Here is a 20,699-nt window from a genome sequence, read left to right on the forward strand (position 1 = left end):
TTAAATAAAATTAAACACACCTATAGACTAGCATCTAGCAGTTTCACGCCCCTGTATTTACCCATGGGAACCGAAGCCTGCATTCTCATAACCCTTGTACACAAGTGTCAGCACTCTTACTCAGGACAGGTTGCCTTGGTCAGGGTGTTGACGGGAAAGTAGCACATGGGAACTTTCTGAGGTGTTAGAAGGACTGTGTATCTTGATTGCTATTGTTTGTATGGATGTATGCATTTTGCAAAATTATAAGGATCTATTATGTAAAAATTATAAGCTATTATGTAAAAATATAAAAGTGGAAATTTTTGCAAGTGTAGAAACTCCTTATAACTTCAGTGTGCTTCACTCTACTACTTTGTTCCACAGTAAGAATTGTTTAGACATGTGTAGGCTAACCATGGTTTGATATGAAAGTTTGATTGAAGAAACTCTCAGCTTTCTCCTGAATTAGTAATTAGGCTAGTAGGGGTCAGACAGTGATATTGATCTTAGAAGTATGAAATTTAGCTATTTACACAGGCCTCCTTCCTTCATTTCTTGCTATATATGTTGTAGGCATTGCGCATTTTATACATTCCGTTATTTTTGTCTTTCAGGATCAGATGCTCCTATACAGCATTTTTTTTTCATTACATAGGTTTCTTTTATTCCTATTCTTTTGCATACAACTATTTTCATTGTTTCCTATTCATGTACTTAACAGTAATGGGTTAATAACATTCATAAAGTGCCTCAGAACTAAGCACAAATATACCAAATACAGAGTAGCAAATACTGTGAGAGCCATGAGTAAACTAAAATGAACTCACATGACTACTAAATGCCATCTAACAACTATGGGCATGCCCAAGGAGCCTTTGTTGTGCGTTTTAACTTCTGAGCTGATTTTAAGATTGTTCTGACATAAGATTTCTCTTAAATCTAGCCAAGTATAACTTGTGATCTCTTCAGAATCATTAAGGAAGTGTAACATACTACATTTTAAACAACTCTTGCAGTAATTTCACTTTTCAATTATAATAATTCCCCAACCGGGAGTATATCAAAAAATAGTAGAGAATGGTGAAAGAGAAAAGATGGTGATTTGAGTATAGGTGAAATATTGACTATGCATTGATTATGGCTGAAACTGTTAGAAAAAAGAATCACGTAAGCATTTTATTTATGATAAATAGTCTTGAGTTTTCTAACTAAACTCCTAAACCAGAATCTTGAGGGAGAAGCTACAGTCATCTACAGTAGTTTTGAAAAAAACCCTAAGTGAATTTCTTTTAGCTAGTTACACCATTGTACCCAAAGTTTCTTTTGTTTTGTTCTGGTCCAGAAAACCTAGCAATGGTTTAAGCAAATAGGAGATTTCGTTTTCTTATATACCAAGAAGTTCTGATACTTTTGTAGTTAGCATTGGTTCAGCTACTCAGCAGTGCTATTAGAGACCCCCAGTGTGTTGTTCGGTCTTTCTACACTGTCAGCCTTATTGGTTGGTTTTTAATCCTCACGCTTGTTGACTCATGGTCATAGGATGGTTGTCGCAACAGTAGACATACAGTGTTCACATCTGTCCCTGGATAAGGAAAGCAAATGTTTTCCCAGAACCAACCCCATCCCACCCCCAAAGCAGACTTCTAAGTATATGTCATTGATATTAACTGTGTTGTCCATCACCTGTCCACCCTTTTTGGAAAGCTCCAAAGTGGGTATTTAGTTGGGTCCATTAACACCCTGAATAAAGAAGAATTCTAGAAAGGGGGAACAGAATCTGATAAACCACATAGAACCGTTAAAACCAACTAAATTTAAATAAAATTGATGAGTAGGATTTATTCGCTTAGGAAAACTTTATTATTTCTCAGTAAATGCAAATAAATGGGATTTTAATGGTGGATAGAGAGGTATTTGTTGTAGGATACAGATGAGGGCTCTCAATATTTACCAGTTTATTCTGAACAGTAAATCGAGTGACTGATTAAGAAAGTAGCCACATATTTTAAAGTTAGCAAATTTGTGTGCATCAGTTTATGCTGCTGAATTATTGAAAATTTTAATTTACATTTTGAGGTAAATAAGAAGAGGTGTTTCTTAAAGTCATAAAAATCTGTTTGTTTTTTTTTTTTTAAAAGGAATTTGTTCTTTTGAGGGTGGGGATATGGTTTATTTTTTTAACAGAGATACTGAAGATTGAACCCAGGACCTTGTACATGCTAAGCTCGCACTCTACCACTGAGCTGTGCCCTCCCCCCCTTAAAGATCTGTTTTTATTGTTAATTTGGTGTTTTTTTGTTTGTTTCCATAGAATGTTGGCTCAATTAAGAAACATCAGGGAGATAAATTCAACTTAGTGGTAAGTAGTTTTAATTTCTTTTGTTAGAAAGTGTTCGGCTTATTGTGCTTTTATTCTTGATTGGCTCCTCTTCCTCCATTTGATCAGAATGTTTTTATGTCTACTGTTTTTAGCCTGGTTTATAAAGTGGCTCTTACTTATCACAACACTGAAATTCTAACAAGTAGTCCCTATGGTTGATCACTTCCTGTTCAGATCAGGCCAGTGTCTCCCCCTTTGATTTCCTTCTTTGTAGTATTGTGTAAAGGAGGGTCTCTTTGGGTCTTGTTATTCATTTGTTTCTCTTTCATATGGAACTTCCCTCCTCTGCCCTCATTTCTCATCAGTCAGTAGTTTTTAGTCTGCTAAATGGGGGTTCATTTTTATATTGGCTCAAGGCCCACAGAATTTAATCAGAGGTCTAAGTTGCTCTTTTCATACCTTTGCCCATAGGAAATTTCTTTGTTTTTTGATTTTTTGTTTTGTTTTGCTGTTTTCATTTGAAATGTAAGCTCTTTGCAGCTTCCTAGAGCTAAGCATCTAATAATCTTTCTCTGAATTCATTCTCTTCTGAGAAATTTGACAGTTTCTGACCATCTGTCTGCAACTTGATGTATTTATGACTAACACTGCAGGAAAATCTTGGAGGTCGTTTTACCTTCGATAACAGTTACTCTGCCCTGTAAATTGCCTTCCTCCTCAAGTGTCATGCACAGATGATTTAAACATACTAAAATAAATATACTCTTAAATCACATATAAGTGGTAATAACATTTCGTGTCCTTTATTCTCAGCTAGGAATTATACTCCCAAATTCATTGTAATTTCTGGGAAATGGATGTTTTTAGGTCATATCTTCCAAATTATTGGATACTATCATATAAAAAATAAGCAGACAGTAGTTATAATATGAACCAGAATAATAGTTTGAAACATTGTACTAGTGCTGTTTCTTAGAGCTTTCTGCAGTGAAAGAAATGTTCTGTATCTTTTCTTATTCAGTATGGTAGCCACTAGCCACCTGTGGCTCTTGACCATTGAAAATGTGGTTAGTGTGACTGAGAAACCAGATTTAAAATTTTGTTTAACTTGAATTTTAAGGTTAAAATGCCACTGTATCTAGTGGCTACCATATTGGACAGAGCAGATAGAGTTCTTTCCCATTTTTCTTTAGTACCCCCTAACTCATTATCAGTTGAAGTAAAAGAGTCTCTTGAACAAGAAATTGTGTATTCATTTTTGGAATCTTTAAAAAATTATTTTATTTTAATTTTTTATGTTTTTTTTTTTTTTTTTTTTTTGCTTAGTTGTGGGGGGAGGAAATTAGGTTTAATTGTTTGCGTGTTTGTGTATTGATAGAGGTACTGGGGATTGAACCGAGGACCTCATGCATGCTAGGCATGCACTCTACCACTGATCTATACTCTCCTCCAGAATCTTTTTTTATTATGTCATAAACTAAATTCCCGTTGAGTGATTAAATTCTTACTAGATCATTAAAACTTCTTATTCTTATCAATAAAACACAGCTTCATATAAAAATAGATAAAGCATGTTCAGTAAACTTTATTGACAAAATAATTTCTTGTTTTTATTGAGGTATAATTGATATATTACATTATATTAGTTTCAGGTATACAACATAAAGTTTCAATATTTGTATATATTGCAAAATGATCCTCACAGTATGTCTAGTTAACATCTGTCACCATACATAGTAACAAAAATTCTTTTTCTTGTGGTAAGAACTTCAAGATCTACTCTCTTAGCAACTTTCAAATATGCCAAACAGTGTTATTAACTATAGTCCATATGCTGTGCATTACATAGCCATGACAGAAAAATTTTAGGTAGAAACATTTGATCTTTGACATCGTAGTGTAAGGAAGGAAAAATTTTCCCTTCACCTTGCTAGGGTTCTTGACTGGGTCTGAAAATTAAATGGACAAAGACAGATAAACAGGAGAAAAGTATATACATTTATTTAATACAAGTTTTAGGTGACACAGGAAGCCTTTGTAAGTAAGTGAAGTACCAAAGAAACAGTTAAACCTGAGTATTTTTATGCAATGTTTGGTGAAGAGTGGACAGTTGTGTACTATATGATGGATCAAAGTGTATGAAATAATTGTAGTAAACTGCGGGAAATTTAGTAAGGCCTGTTTGTTAGGATTCTTGTCCCTTCATCTTCAGAGATTCCTCCTGGTACAGGGAGGGCACATTTCACATGAGGATTTTATGACCTGTTTCAGGGGAGAAGGGCATGGGAGGTCAGAGTGACCTTCCTGCTTCTGCTGTTTTCTCAGACTCCTTCACTTGAAAATATTCGATATGTCAAGGTGCCATGTTTTGGGCTTGAATCCCATCAGAAGTTTGTTTTTGTAAACCCTAGAGGAGAAGTATGTAGTAAAGTCCTATTGATGGGGGAGGGTATAGCTCAGTGTTACAGAGTGTTTGCCTAGCGTGCATGAAGTCCTGTGTTCAATCCGCAGTACTGCCATTTAAATAAATAAATAAAATAAATATAAATACGCCCCAAATTAAGACCTATTGATATTTGAATTATTTCGTGAACCTCAGTTCAAGTATATCATTATATATTGAGAAGCAGTATAGTTCACTTAGAGCACAGAATCAGTTTCTTTGTAGAAAAATAGGGATAATAATAGTACATGCCTTAGAAAGACACATGAGGATGAAATGAGAATAAGCATACAGTTTATATAAAGAATTTAACGCTTATGGTAATTGAGTAAGAATAGTCAGATTTTTTTTTCAGTTGCAAGGGAAGTATTTATCGTATTGTCAGACATTTTAAGAACATCCTATAATTTGAACTAGAAGAGTTAGAAGCAGTGCCTTGTATAGCCACATTGGAGCCTGAGGCAAAAGAAAGGTAATACTGATTCTATCTTTATTTTAAAATTAGCCATTTTGTTCATTAATGGAATACTTTTCAGTGATTTTGATTTTCTTAAGAAAGTTATTGCATTAAAATATTTAATTTGATTACTCAGTGTTTTTGGTGCCTTCTTGAATTTTGTGCCTGAGGCATTTGCCTCACTAACTTCAACCTGATCTTGGGTCTGGTTAGAAGTAATCTAATATTCTAGTAGAGTCTTCTGCTGAGCTCAAGAATCTATTATTTATTTATTTTTTTACAGGAATTGATAACATTAATTAGCAGTCATTCTTATTTATTGAAATAGACTTGCTGATACATTAGCCTAGTTGGAATTAACCTATGTACGTACATTGTGTTCTTAATAAAATTAGCCTTGAGAATTTTCACTAATTCAGAATTGAACCTTTCCTTCAATTAGATTGAAAATGAACTCTGCATTTTATTGAAGCAAATTTCTTCTCTAATGTATAACCTTAAACAAATACAAGACCTATAAACTCTTTAGAAAAATTAAAACACCGGTATTAATTGAAACAAAGTATGTTTGGCATAGATTGTAATTTTGACATGGGAGAGTTATAGGAAAGTTAATGGCTGGTTAGAAGACCTGAAAATATCTTTGCACTCCCGCTTTCTACTCAGAACTGCATATAGTCAAGTTCTTAATTAAGAAACAGCTTAGTCAGAAGTTAAATATCTTTGTTGTATTAGAGTTTTTCTTGTTGAGGGTGAGCAGACTCATAAGGCATTGTTCTTACAAAAACATATAAATGGTTACTTTACAAATCATTTTGTAAAGTCCTAAAATGCTTGAGTTTTATTTGAAATTCATTGTATATAAAATTTGATAGCAAAGCAATGATAAATGCATTCCATTTGAGTGTGTAGGGGAGAAGATATTTATCTGTGGTAAACTGAGAACTGAATTGGAATGATTCATTTTGAAACATTGTTATAATACATATGTTTTTACTAAGTTTATTTTTATTTGAATATTGCAGTGTCTAAAAATGACTACAAAACGAAGTTTGTTTGTGCGGTTGGTACCATGTCGTTGTCTACGTGGAGAAGAGGAGACTGTCACTACTCTTGATTATTCTCATTGCAGTTTGGAACAGGTTCCCAAAGAGATTTTTACTTTTGAAAAAACTTTGGAGGAGCTCTATTTGGATGCTAATCAGATTGAAGAGCTTCCAAAGGTATGTTAATACTTTCCTGCAAGAATTGACTTTGGTTATTTTTATGCCTAGAAAGATGATATTCCTAACATTGCCCTAATGCTGCAGATACATTTGTGTGCATTGTTTCCGTTTTTGTGGTTTAATTTCATCTTAGAGTATGCAGCACAATTCAAAAATTTGTTAATAGCATTTTTAACCTTTATTTCTTCAAATTAATTACTTGAATATTTGTGCATATAATTTAAAATGTTATATTTAATTCCAGTTTTGTTATAGCCACTAGGGTAGATAAGACTACACAATTTCTGCAGCCAGTCAGTTTTACTAGACAAAGAATTGAAATTAGTGTTTTCGCTTTCTAATTTTCATGAACCATTGATTGGTGCATTATTGTAATTGAGGATAAATTTTCCTTTTAGTTATCACATCATAATTTTGTTGTTAAACAGCCTTTTAAAGGTAGTATTGTGTTTGCCCCATTTCAGTTTGTTTGGAAAGATTTTGGAGGATTTAACATTTCTGAAACGTAACAACTAGCAGGAGAAAGTTGGTTTGTTGCCATGAAGCATCTTCTCACAATGACACCATCTTTGCTAAAAATTTTTAGTGGCTACTTTTTTTTTTCTTAAATTCTAATCCCTCTTCATCCTCTACTCGATTTCTTATTTTAGAGGGAAGAAACTGCAATAGTTCTAATTTGTTCAGAGAGTTTTACCACCCAGACAGCAGTGTTTTTCAAGCTGTGGGTGGAGGAGACTCCTTAGTAGCTCATAAAAGTCAATTTAATATGTGTGGGATTTCCAAAAAATGAACTATGATTTGAACTGGCAGATTTAGAAAATAATATTATAAGCTCCCCAAGTAAATTGCAATTTTTGGATAAAAAATAATTTTTTTAGTGTAAGTGTATCTCATGCAATATATGACATCATTTTATTAAAAAATATTGTTTATCTGAAATCCAAATTTAATCAGTCATCCTGTTTTACCTGGCAACCCTAACTATAATAGAGTAGAAAATAGAGAGTGTAACATGTATCAGTGATAACAATATTTTAAATTTGTGTTTGTGTATATATACAAACTGGCTGGCAGTATTTTGAAAAAGGCTTTTCTTCAGTGGCCAGCAGTAAAAACATTTTGAAAGACAGTGCCATCCAAGATTATCTTATAAAGAAATCTGTGTGTGCCCAGGATAAAATATTAAAGGTTGTGGGTTGCATGTTTATGAATTATTTTCCTAGATTGTGGTAGAGTGCTTTGTAATTGACTGTTTCCTTGCGTGATGTTCTTCATCAGGTAATTTATCTTCTTTAGCTAGTTCTCCCAGAGAACATGAAAGACTAAAATTCATCTCTTTCTTTAATCACCACCAGCAAGGTCTCAGTCTGGGGACTGTGTTGAGAAGAGAGAGGCTTACTATGATAGTGCAGTTAACTGAATCACTTATCATGCCTAAGAATTTTCCATTTCTGGAAGAATGCTCTTCTTAAATAGGGTTTATTCAGTACTATGCTAACAAAAGTTTTTTTCCTAAAGACTTCACTTTTTTTAGATTAGTTTTGGGTTCACAGAAAAATTAAGAGAAAGGTATAGTGATTTCCCAAATACCTACCCTGTGCCCCACATGCATAACCTCTACCATTATGAATATCCCCCACCAGAGTAGTACCAGAGTGGTTAACTCACCAGAGTGGTTAAAATTGATAAACCTTTGTTGAAAAATCATAATCACCCAAAGGCTATAGTTTATATTACTGTTCACTCTTGGTGTTGTATAGTCTGTGGGTTTGGACAAATGTGTAATGACATGTATTCATCATTATGCTATCATACAGAGTGTTTTCAGTGCCTGAACAGCCTCTGTGTTCCATACAGGTTTTTTTTGGTATGAAACTTAGAATTGGCCCGTTTACTTACTGCTTTTGTTTAAGTACGTTTAGGTCACATTTTGTTATTGTGATTTTAGCATACCAGTGTATTTGTTCCCTTATTTATTTTGTCCTCCCAAATCAGAATTTTATATTTTGAGTCATTTTAAATGTACATATTTGAACTTAATTTATATAAACTTTCATTTTGGAATAAGGATGCTTGAAATATAAATTCCATAGTTCACCATATTCAACAGCGACTAATTTTTTATGACCTCAACAGAAAATATACCATATACTTATTTTCACTAAATGCATTTTGCCCAGGGCAGAAGTGTGAGGATATAAATCATTCTGAGTAGTCCAATGTCTTCAGAGCCATAAAAGCAAAAAACAGTGAGATCTTTTCTGGTATTTGTGTAGGTATAACTCATTCAGTTTTAATGACATTTATAATGCTTATTTGCAAAAAGATTAATAAATGAAATATTTAAGGAATCTTAAGGAATAATCAAAATCCTTTTTCACCTTTTTTTAATAGCAACTTTTTAACTGTCAGTCTCTACACAAGCTGAGTTTGCCTGATAATGATTTAACAGCGTTACCAGCATCTATTGCAAATCTCATTAATCTCAGGGAACTGGATGTCAGCAAGAATGGTAAGATTTTTTTGCCCTTAACTTTTTGTACTTAGGAACATGTTATATTATATTACTAAAATTTCTGCTGTGTTTTAGCAAATAATAAGATGAAACTAGAAAGTCAGATTGTAATTAATGTATTATCCTATTAGATTTCATATATATTTATATCTATAAATGATCAATGAGAGCTTAAAGCAAGGTAGAGTAAGTATAAACAATTTAAAATGACCACTTAATTAAAATGCTGTGGATACATACATGTACATAGGTATATATATCTTTAAATTTCTGTATTTATATATGGTCATTCCCCTGTTCATAATGATGAGAAACTGGTAACAACTGTAATGACCCTTGTTCATTACATAATTTGATACATCCATAAGAGTGGACTGTAGTGTAGCTCCCTCAATAGTGACATAAAATATTTACAGTGTAGTATTAAAGGTTAAAAAAAAGGTTGTGCAATGTAAATGAATTGAACATCAACAAATATTTATTGAGAGATCACTCTGTGCCAGATACATTTTTAGGAGCTTGGATTACAGTTAATGATGAGAAGTAAAAGGATATGGTCACTGTTCCCCTGGGGCATATAATCTTGATTTAGTTTTGTTTAGTTTGATCAACATTGAAGGAAGTGTGGTAGATATATTCCGAAAATGTTAAGTGCTTACCTTGGAGGGAGAGAGAAGTAGAAACTTAAATTTTAGAATGAACATATTATATTGGAATAAGATTGGAATAAGCATTTCCCAATAATAAGGAAATCCTTATATATAACCAGTGTCATTATCACTCTCAAGAAATTTGACATCGCGTTTTCCGTTGCCCAGTAGTGTCCTTTTTAACTATTTGCCCACGCTGTCCCCACCTTCAAGTTAAAAATCACCTATAGCATTCCTGTAAGCATTTAGTTGTGTCTCTTTGATCTCTAAAAACCAGGAATACTTTGCCCATTTTTATGATATTGTTGTTTTTGTAGAGTTCAGGTCAGTTGGTTTTTAATTTGTGTGAGTTTTCTTCTGATGATTTCTGCTTGATAAATTCCAGAGCAAATGGACTTGATTCATTACCATTGTAGATCTTTGTATGCTGACAGTTAAGTAGTGTTACAGAACATTAGAGTAGTTGTGACAATAGAAATCATCAAGTGCAATGTTCTACCCCAAAGGAGTATCTTTTCTACTTTTTGTCCTTTTTAAATGAGAGATGTTAAGGTGTAAGGAAAGAAACCTGAAAGAATCTGGGTATTATTGATAAAATTGTATGCATCTGGGAAAGGTTAGTAAACCATGCCACTGGTTTTCATGGTATGAAACTATTACTTGGCTCAATATATCCTCCTGAAAATGCACTAACCCCAGATTTATTACTTAGAATTGAGAATGGTATAATTATGGCCCTGCAGTATCATTAAATTAATATCTTAGACTTTAATGCAATTTCTTAAAGAATAATGTGTTTAAGCTATGACAGCCTGTTGGACTGTAGTGTCCCCCCCATTTTTTGTCCTAGTTTCAGCAATTCCTTGTTGCTTGTATCTACTTTATACAATTCTGTCAGCTTATGAGTGTTTTTGAGGAGTTGTAGATAATTTGTATATGACCAAAAGACTTAGGATAAACACTACCACTCGTTGTATTATACCTGGTCCATATCATACAGCTCTTAACCTCTAGCCAGTATCATCATTTGAGTATGCAGTTCCTGTTAACACTGGAACTCAGTGTTATATTCTGTACTGTTTATTACTAGCCTTTATTACTATTTTTTAACACCTTTTATTGTGATTCCTATACAGTAAACTACACATATTTCAGATGTACAATTTGTGGAATTTTGATAGATGTATGCACCAGTGAAACTGCCACCACAATCAAGATAGCTAGCATTTCCATCACTCCCCAAGAAGTGCAAATTTTTAATTCCCAATTTATCCCTTCCCACCTCCTTTACCTCCTGGTAATCATAAGTTTGTTTGTTCTCTGTTATGTGAGTCTGTTTCTGTTTTGTAGATAAGTTCATTTGTATCCTGTTGTTTAGATTCCATGTAAAAGCAATATCATATTACATTTTTCTTTCTCTTTCTGACTTCATTTAGAATGACAATCTCCAGGTCCATCCATGTTGCTGCAAATGCCATTATTTTATTCTTTTTTATGACTCAGTAGTATTCCAGTGTGTGTGTGTGTGTGTGTGTGTGTGTGTGTGTGTGTGTGTGTGTGTGTGTGTAAACACATCTTCTTTACCTAGTAATCTGTTGATGGACATTTAGGTTGTTTCCATGTCTTGGCTAATAGTGCTGCTATGAACATTGAAGTGCATGTGTGTTTTCAAATTCAGTTTTCTTCCCCAAGTGGGATTTATCCTGGGGATGCAAGGATTTTTCAATATCTGCAAATCAATCAATATGATACACCACATTAATTAATTAATGATTATCTCAATAGATGCAGAAAAAGCTTTTGAGAAAATTCAACATAAATTTATGATAAAAACTCTCCAGAAAGTGGGCATAGAGGGAATATACCTCAACATAATAAAAGCTATATATGTCAGACCCACAGCTAACACCATACTCAATGGTGAAAAGCTGAAAGCATTCCCTGTAAGATCAGGAACAAGACAAGGATGCCCACTCTCACCACTTTTATTCAATGTAATTTTGAAAGTCCTGACCTTAGCAATTAGAGAAGAAAAAGAAATAAAGGGAATCCAAATCGGAAAAGTGGAAGTAAAACTGTCACTGTTCATGGATGACATGATACTATTCATAGAAAACCCTAAAGAAGTGACCAGAAAACTACTAGAGCTCATCAGTGAATTTGGTAAAGTTGCAGGATACAAAACTAATATACAGAAATCCATTGCATTTCTAAACAGTAACAACGAAATAACAGAAAAAGAAATTAAGGAAACAATCCCATTTACCATCACACCAAAAAGAATGAAATACCTAGCGATAAACCTACCCATGGAGGCAAAGGACCTGTACTCCAAAAACTATAAGACACTAATGAAAGAAATTGAAGATGACATGCATGTACTTTGGCATTTACTTCCATTTAGAGCATGAGCTGGACTTGGATTTTAAAGATTTACTCTATGCAGGAGCACTATGGTACAAGGGTGAAAAGTAACCTCTTTAGGTGCTCTTTCTGTCGCCTCTGGTGATAGTGGTGGAAGTTACCAGATGTAGACAGACTCTAGAAACACCTGAGGATTGAGTTAGCATGATTTTGTGCTGGTTTTGATGTGGGATGTGAGATAACAGTCAAGGAGATCTCAGTGGTATTGGTCTATCATGCATGTGGAAGGATAGAGCTGGTGCCAGCTGAGATGGAGGCATCTATGGGAGTTGTAATTTTTAATGGAAAAAATCAGGGGCTTATTTTAGGACATGTTACATTTAAGATAAGATATCCAAATGTTAATAGGAGTTTGGAGTTCAATCAAGAGGAAAGTGTGCTAGCTATACATATTTGGGAGTTGCCAGCATATAGATGGTATATAAAGCCTGAGATTAGATACAATCATCAAGGGTGTGAGTATGAAAGAAAAGAGGCCTAAAGAGATCTGGAGGAAGGAGAAAGGTTCAGAAGATACTAAGAAGGAACACTGCTGAGGAAGGAAGGAAACCATTAGAAGGAAAATGCTTGTTTTCCTTGCTACATTTTAGCTCTCAAGAAAAGGAACTATGTCTCAGTACCTACAGTCCATAGCATAGTGTCTGGCACTGTATGTGTATTAGTTGGTACATATTTGCTAAATAATACAGAGACTAGGTAATTTTAGTTTGGGATATATTTTATTTAAGGTATCTGAACAATACCTAAAGGGCATTTGAAAATTCTTACCTGGAGTTAAGGAGAGGGGAGGGAGTCGGAGGTACCTGGAACATATGTATGGTAAGAACTGAACTCATAGTAAAAACATTGCTGGCAACTTGTAAAAGCGGAAAACCAATGAGTATTTCAGAACTACTTCCTTAGGACAAAATTACTACTACTTATCTGAAAGTGAAGATGATTTAGAATTACTAATTTCACAGATACTTATTGGTTACTTTTTATAAACCACATGCTATGGAATAAAGTACTTTAAAATTTGAAAAATAATGAAGTATATGTTTGTATTTATGGAAGATGATGCAAGCATTAGTTTTCCATTAAATATTAAAATTGTAGAAGTCAACATAGAATTCTTAAAGTTATTCTTCCTTTATATAAAATTTTAGGTCAGTAGAACATACTATAGTGTTTGGTCTTTTTCTCCTTAGATAGACTTTATCATGTACTAAAATTATTATAGCTCTTGGAATGATAGAATTTATGTATACTATTTCAAGATACATTATAGACTTTAGCTATATAGCTCATTTTATTGGCTTTTATTAACTTTTAAAATGAAATGTGGCTCAAATGAGAACAGTATAGAATGCCCTTCCCCCACCCTCCCTGTAAGTGTGGATTTTTTTTTTGTAGATGTGGTAAGAATTATTCAGCACAACCAAGTGGGACTGACCCATTCTGGGCATTCAAGGCTGGTTTGATATTTGAAAATGAATCAGTGTTATTCACCACATCAGTAGGCATATGACAAACTCAGTAATTCTATTCTATGGTGTTTACTCAAGAGAAATGAAATACATACCATTTGAAATTAAATATAGTAATTTTCAAAAAGTGTTCATGGCACCTTTTTCATAGTACTCCAAACCTTTTCATTTTTTTACTCTATTCCTCTTTGTCTCCACATCTGCCCTGGGGGTCTCTGCTGCCATCAGATATATATCCCTTAGGCCTGGCAGTCACCCTCCTAAAAATATATGTAGCCAGTTTAGCAAAAGGGTGCTATTTTAGTGTATTAGGAGGGTTATTTTAATGTATCCTTAGTAGAATTATCGCTTGAGACAAATAATTTGTTAGTTGATAGGAAATTAACTCCTAAATTTGTAAGATTCAGTAACATTAAATATTTTGTATGTACATAAATGGAAGAAAAGAAGGAAGAAAAATTAGTGTAAAAAATAGATATGTTATTATTGGCGGGTAAGTCAAATTTAACCATTGTTGTACAAAAGTACAGTGTACTAAACAGTTACATGTGTTTAGAACAGAGACTTGAGTCAGCCTAAATAAGACCTATTACCAGTAATATAAGAAGCAAATAGATACTATTAAGTAATTCATTGAATAAGTGCCCTAAAATGTACATTTGAAATGTTTCATGTCCAGGTAAAAGGAATGCTTTTTAGTAGTTCCATTTTTGGGACTTGTAATAGGGTTGTCAAGTTTTAATTTTACTGTTAAGAAAATTCCTGTCCCTCATTCCCTTCAAAAGCAACATCTCACATCCCTATTACGTTAATTTTATTTAAAAATGATTTTTCACTCAAAAGAAAATGAATCCTATAAAGCCACTAAAGTTTAAAACTTAGATGAAATGAAAAATTTCCAAAACCAACTCAAGAAGAAGTAGAAAACTGAAAATACTGAAACGAATTAATAGAAAAATTGCTCACCTAGTTTTAGGGACAACTTTGGTGAAACCTCATGGAATGGGAAAATCTCTTAATTTATAAGAACTGTTCTAGAGATGAGGAAGGGGGAAAGTACTCAACTTAGTTTATAAGGGTAATAAAACTTTAATAACAAAACTAGATAAAAACTGTTTAAATGGAAATGTTGGGAATCCTTTGCTGGAATGACAGGAGCAGCTCTGCTGTGGATTTCATCCTCCATCAGGCTCACCTGGGCATCCCAAGCATGTTCTCATGGGACGGCAAGAGGAACCTGAGAGCTAGTAGAAATGAGGGAGCTTTTTTAAACCTTTGATTTCATCAACTGTGCTAATGTTTCAGTGGCCAGAACAGAACAGAATCAGGATTAGGGAAATTACACTTCACATTTTGAGGGGAGGAGCTGGTGCATTAGGGACTGAGATCATAAATGTAATCAGTCCATCACACATACGTAGAAGTGGACTTAGCAGAAAACCTGCAGTATGATCTAAACAGAGGAAGAACATAAAACTGTGGAATAGATCAGTAGAAGAGTGTAATGGAAAAGACTGTCCAGAAACATTACCATGTGAGAATTTGGAATATGATAGAGATGCCTGTTCAAATCAGTGGAATAAGGAAAACAAATATTTCATTAGTGTTGCTGCAGTGTTCTTATATGGAAAATAGTAAAAACAGAACTTACCTGTATATACTAAAATAAATTGCAGATAGGTTAGGTAATAAGAAAGCAAGAAGTTAAAGTTATTAGAAAATATAGGAAAATATTTTTATGATTTCAGGATAGAAAATATTTCTTATGCAAATATATAAAGCACAGCAGTAAAGGAATGAAATTTCTACATGACAAAATACAGAATAGAAATACATGACAGACTGTGAAAAAAAATTTGATATAGTAGTATTTCTCTAAAGTGCTTACAACCAGTAATTAAAAGGTAATCCAGTAAAAGTGTAGAGTGAACATGAAATTCGAAGAAGTTATAAAAACTATCAGTGAGAAGCAACCCAAGTATCCATCAGCAGATGAATGGATAAAGAAGACATGGCGCGTGAGCGTGCACACACACATACATACATAAAGTGGAATATTGCTTATCCGTAAAAAAGAATGAAATTTTGCCATTTGCAGCAACATGGACAGACCTAGAGAGTATTATGCATGGTGAACTGTCAGAAAAAGACTCACTGTATGATACCACTTATATATGGAATCTGAAAAATAAAACAAATGTACATAGCAAAACAGAAACAGAATAGAAAACTAGTGGTTACAAGCAGGGAGAGAGATGGGGAGGGGGCAAGGTGGGGATATGGGATTAAGAGATACAAGGTATTATGTATAAAATAGATAAGCTTTAGGGATATGTTGTATAACATAGGAAATTATAGCCATTATTGTGTAATAACGTAATAGGGTATAATCTGTAAAAATGCTCAATCACTATGCTGTACATTTGAAGCTAACATAATATTGTAAATCAACTGGACTTCAATTTAAAAAGTAGGTAAGTAAAGACATGAAAGTATATCCAGCATCTCTAGAAAATGTCAGGAAAATATCTAGTTTTAATTAATATTTCTACTTCTGATGAGGTTCAACCCTTTATATTGGCAAAAAGTAAAGACATAATCAAATGTCTACAAGAATGTAAATAAGTGCTGTAATATGAAAATTGGTATTGCCATCGGGGAAAAGAATTTGAAAGTATCTGGTGACACAGAACTATGTGTTATGTCTTATTCCCGTAGCGAACAGGGAGGCAAAGCTTCTCCCCTCAAAGAGCATGTATTCTTAGTGGTGCCTGGTAAGCAAACTTCTAAAGATAGGTAAATATATGTGAATCTGCTAAACATTGTCCCATGTATCACTAGGTTTTTTCATATTTTTTCATTTTTTCCCCTCTGTGTTTCAGAATTGCTAGTTTCTGTCTTCTGTCTTGATGAAATTTTCTCCTACAGTGTCTAGTCTTTTAATCCTGTCATGGATTTTTCACTTGGATATTATGTTTATCATTTGTAAAATTTCCATTTATTTCTTAGATTTAATCTTTTCCTCCCCAGCATTTTGTTCATTTTTTCCCTTTAAGTACCACAACTGTTTTAAAATCATTTTTTTGGTTAATCCTGTTATCTAAATAGAAAAAATAACATATTAAACCTGATATGCCTACCAGCCAAAGTCAACATTTATCAGTATGTTGTAGTTTCATCTTACTTCCTACTTCGCCACCTCTGGTCATTTTAAAGCAAATCAGACAACTTCTTTCATATATAAGTACTTCGGGATGAAACCACTCTACTATTATAACACTTAAAAATAAAAGCTGACATTAATTCCTTATTATCATTAGATATCCATCAGTGTTTATATTTTCTGATTTGAAGATTTACATGAACTCCATACATTCCAGCAAAAGTTCCTTAAACTAAAATTGAAAAAACGAATTATCTGGAAACTGTTAGGGAAATTGAATTTTAATAACAACATTGATAAAAATGTTCCTTAAGGAATCATTGAGCCTAGTTTTGTTTTGTTTTGTTTTTTTATTTTTTGAGATAATTGTAGGTTCACGTGCAGTTTTAAGAAACATTATGGAGTGGTGTGGTGTACTTAACACCTAGTTTCCCCCAGTAGTAGTATTTGCAATATTATAGAACAAAATGATATTGACATCAATACAGTCCTCCACTTTTAATCGGGTTTTTCCAGTTTACGTGGATGTGTGTGTTGTGTGTAGTAGATTTAGATACTCATCAGAGTTAGGTCTCGTAGGTCTCCTTTTAACCTGGGTAGTTCTTTTGTTTTCCTTTGTCTTTTTTGACCTAGACAGTTTTGATTACTGGCCAATTTTACAGGATTTCCCTTTATTTGGAATAGTTTGATGTTTACTTATGATTAAATTCAGATTGTGTATTTTGGGCAGGAATTTGACAGTTGATGTTGCACCCCTTCTCAGTGCATCTCACATTAGTTGCCCATGATGGTGCTGTTAACTGCTGATACTAGATTTGAAACAGTTTAAGTGGTGCCTGTGAAATGTCTTCACTTTTTCCCTCTTAGAATTTAGTAACTATCCTTTGGGGAGAAACTTTGAGACTATATTAATATATTATTTCTCATCTTTGTTTTACCCACTAATTAACATCCATTGGGCTGATCAGTTATTACTGTAATATTTTCCAGTTGATGATTTTCTGTCATTCATTTTTTCATCATCTGAAATTCTATACTTGGCACTGTGGCAAACTTGCTTACTTAAAATCATCCAGTGATGAAGATGAAAGACCTTTCAGTGATTCCCCTACTGTCAACCCTGTTGGATAAGCATATTGTGTTAGTGGAGGAATATGTGTTAACACAGAACTTTTGGAATCTTTTTTTAAAGTTATTAATTAGCATTCCTTTAATCTAGATTATAACAGTAGTACTTAAAAGTTGGTCTATGGATTTTTGCTAGTTCACAATCTATAGTTAACTGTATTTTTGCTGAGGTAAGTCGAGGAAATAAGAGTAAGTACTTGGAAACTACCGTAATTTAACTTGTCACATTTGTGTTGTACTTTACAAAAGTTTTGGTGTATAACTGCCTTAGGCATATCCACTAGCATATCTGATGCGTATTTTCTGCCTCTTCTATCTTAAGCTTTGCTTTCAGCTGTATTATATGTATCAGAGGCCAGCTCAATCTGGAGCCCAGCATTTAAAAAGTAATGCTGCTTTTTACTTAAGGAAAACAAAAAGAATGCTAAATGTTCTGTGTTTTGTGTCCTTAACACCACATAGAGAAGGCACTGATTTTTCAGAACAGCTAAGAGAAGGAAAGGAAGGTAAAACTAATTAAGATAATTGGCAGAGAGAGGAGGGTATAGCTCAGTGGTAGTGTGTGCTTAGATGCACAAGGTCCTGGGTTCAATCCCCAGTACCTCCATATGTGTGTGTGTGTGTTTGTGTGTGTGTGTGTGTGTATAAAATAGAGAGAGAGAAATAAATTCCCCCAAAAAAATTAATAAAGAAAAAAGATAATTGGTAATCATAAAGTGCCAAAAGAAAAAAGAGAAATTTATTGTGGAGGTGGTTCTGTTTGGTTGATGTTGGTGTTGTCAGTTTATCAGGATTCTATTTAGTTAGTAAATTTCAAATCTAAAGGTGTATGTTAATTATTAGTATTGTTATGATTGTGTCCTTTGTCATTTGATCACTGTTTGTTCATTTTCTAGGAATACAGGAGTTCCCAGAAAATATAAAAAATTGTAAAGTTTTGACAATTGTGGAGGCCAGTGTAAATCCTATTTCCAAGTAAGTTCTTCTCTGTTGAATTGTAAGCTACTTTCGTGAATAAAGCAACTATGAAATAGTAGAATATTACTTTCTACATTTTAATGAACAATTAGTATCAGTCTTAAATCTGTACAGAATTTTAGTGGTTTGGTTTTTTTTTTTAATGCTTGAAATATTTTTATCTGTTTCAAGGTGTTTAAATGAAAGCATAGAAACACATTCCCTCTCAGGCCTTAAACAGCATAGCCTGGATTATTTCAATTCCCATAAGGTCTAACAAAAGTTTAGCTTTGTTAAAATGGAGCTTTTTAATTAATCTTTCTAACCCTATGTTTTACAAAGATAAATTTGACATCCAAACAGATAATGAAAGTGTTTTTCTTCAGGTCTCACAGATGGTTAATGTCAGAAATGAGACTAGAATCCAGGTCTCCTAGCTCAGTGTTACTTGCACAATATAAGTGAGTCTTCACCTGCAAATCTGATGTGTTGCACACTCAGACTTTTGAAAGTAATTAAAGAAACTGAAAGGTCAAAAATAAAAACAACAGCAAAAGGGAAAAGCCATGCGATTGGTCGTACCATATGCCAGTGTTCATATATATCCTTTTATGATGATAATGGCTATAAACAACACTTTCCTGGCATCACAGCTGTTAAATTTTGCAAAGATGGAATGGTGAAGCAGCCGATGAACAGTGTGAGGCATAGCTTAGTATAGCTAAGTTGAAAGTTGAAACCAGCTTTCACATTACTATAATGCTGTATTTAATGAGTTTCTCCAAGCATACAGCCACTTCGCTTGTGAGGGAATATGGAGGGGAGAAAGAATAGGAGTCAAAGGCTGATGTGTCTTACTTCAAGACATTTTTATACTTGTTAAAATCCAAGACAAACATGGAAAGATAATGTTTTACCTTCATCTGAAAATACTGGTCTAGCATCAAGTTCTAGATCTGTAATTTGTTTTGTAAGCCAGAGGAAATTAAAATAAAGCTATTTGTAGATTCATGTATGACCTTAAAATGTTATTCAGCTTTTAATATTATTTCTTCTCATTTGCTTATTATAAAATTGTACAATATTCAGAGGCTGAATATTAAAATTGAAAATGATCTAAATTAGTGGGAACCCCATTTTGCCTTTAACGATTATTTGATAAATTCTGGAGATGTTTTTGGTTTCCACAACCTGTGGTGGTGGGCAGTGCAGTTGGCTTCTAGTGATCTGGAGGCTAGGGTTTCTGATAAACATCCTACAATACAGAAGACAGCCTCCTAGCAGCAAAGAATTATCCAGCCCCAAAAGTCAATACTGTACAAGTTTAGAATTCCTTATCTAGTCCTTTGGATTGATGTCAGATCAGGAGAATTTTAAGTGTTCCTGTTGATGTTATAGTTATGTCCGAGATACACTTCTGTGTGTTGTGGCTCTTTCATAGTTGACTCTCTTGTGTAGATTTTATCTTATTGAGGCAAGCATTGTTTTTACAAAAAGGTGAAGGTGTAAACATTTAAACAGGTAAGTTAGTACAAAAGGCAAATCTAAATTTGAAGATCACTCATAAAAGTAAAGAGATGACTATTACTTGTTAAGAACATGTGTTGCTTAGACAGTTTTCTTAGGCAGATTTTTATTAAGAAACTAAAATTCTGCATATGAATTTAATTTAAATTCTGGTATGTTTTATGTAGGCTTCCTGACGGGTTTTCTCAGCTGTTGAACCTAACCCAGTTGTATCTGAATGATGCTTTCCTTGAGTTCTTGCCAGCTAATTTTGGCAGGTAAATTATAGTTTCTTCTAAAACCTTTTCTTGTTAGTTCCTGTAAAATTTACAAAACTATAAATTCCTTTAGTAACATTATTAATTACAGTTTCATAGGCTCTTGTTTTGTAATTATTTCAAAGCATTGTGGTTTTTATAGTTCTTTCAGAACTTGTTTTGACTTCGAATTTATTTTCCC

General features: G+C 33.5%; 1 protein-coding gene across 11 annotated transcripts in view; it reads left to right on the top strand.

Moving 5' to 3' along the window:
• ERBIN (erbb2 interacting protein) overlaps positions 1-20,699 on the top strand; it is a 99,478-nt gene that overhangs the window by 30,773 nt on the left and 48,006 nt on the right. For all 11 annotated transcript variants that reach the window (XM_064481064.1, XM_031446110.2, XM_010974935.3 and 8 more), the window contains exons 2-6: positions 2,294-2,341; positions 6,228-6,425; positions 8,823-8,940; positions 18,674-18,752; positions 20,429-20,518. In XM_064481064.1, the coding sequence (XP_064337134.1) occupies positions 6,237-6,425; positions 8,823-8,940; positions 18,674-18,752; positions 20,429-20,518 (476 nt within the window). In that variant the 5' untranslated portion in view covers positions 2,294-2,341; positions 6,228-6,236. The remainder of the gene's footprint in view (positions 1-2,293; positions 2,342-6,227; positions 6,426-8,822; positions 8,941-18,673; positions 18,753-20,428; positions 20,519-20,699) is intronic.

This window comes from Camelus dromedarius, chromosome 3 (genome assembly GCF_036321535.1).
Source record: "Camelus dromedarius isolate mCamDro1 chromosome 3, mCamDro1.pat, whole genome shotgun sequence".
Lineage (NCBI taxonomy): Eukaryota > Metazoa > Chordata > Mammalia > Artiodactyla > Camelidae > Camelus > Camelus dromedarius.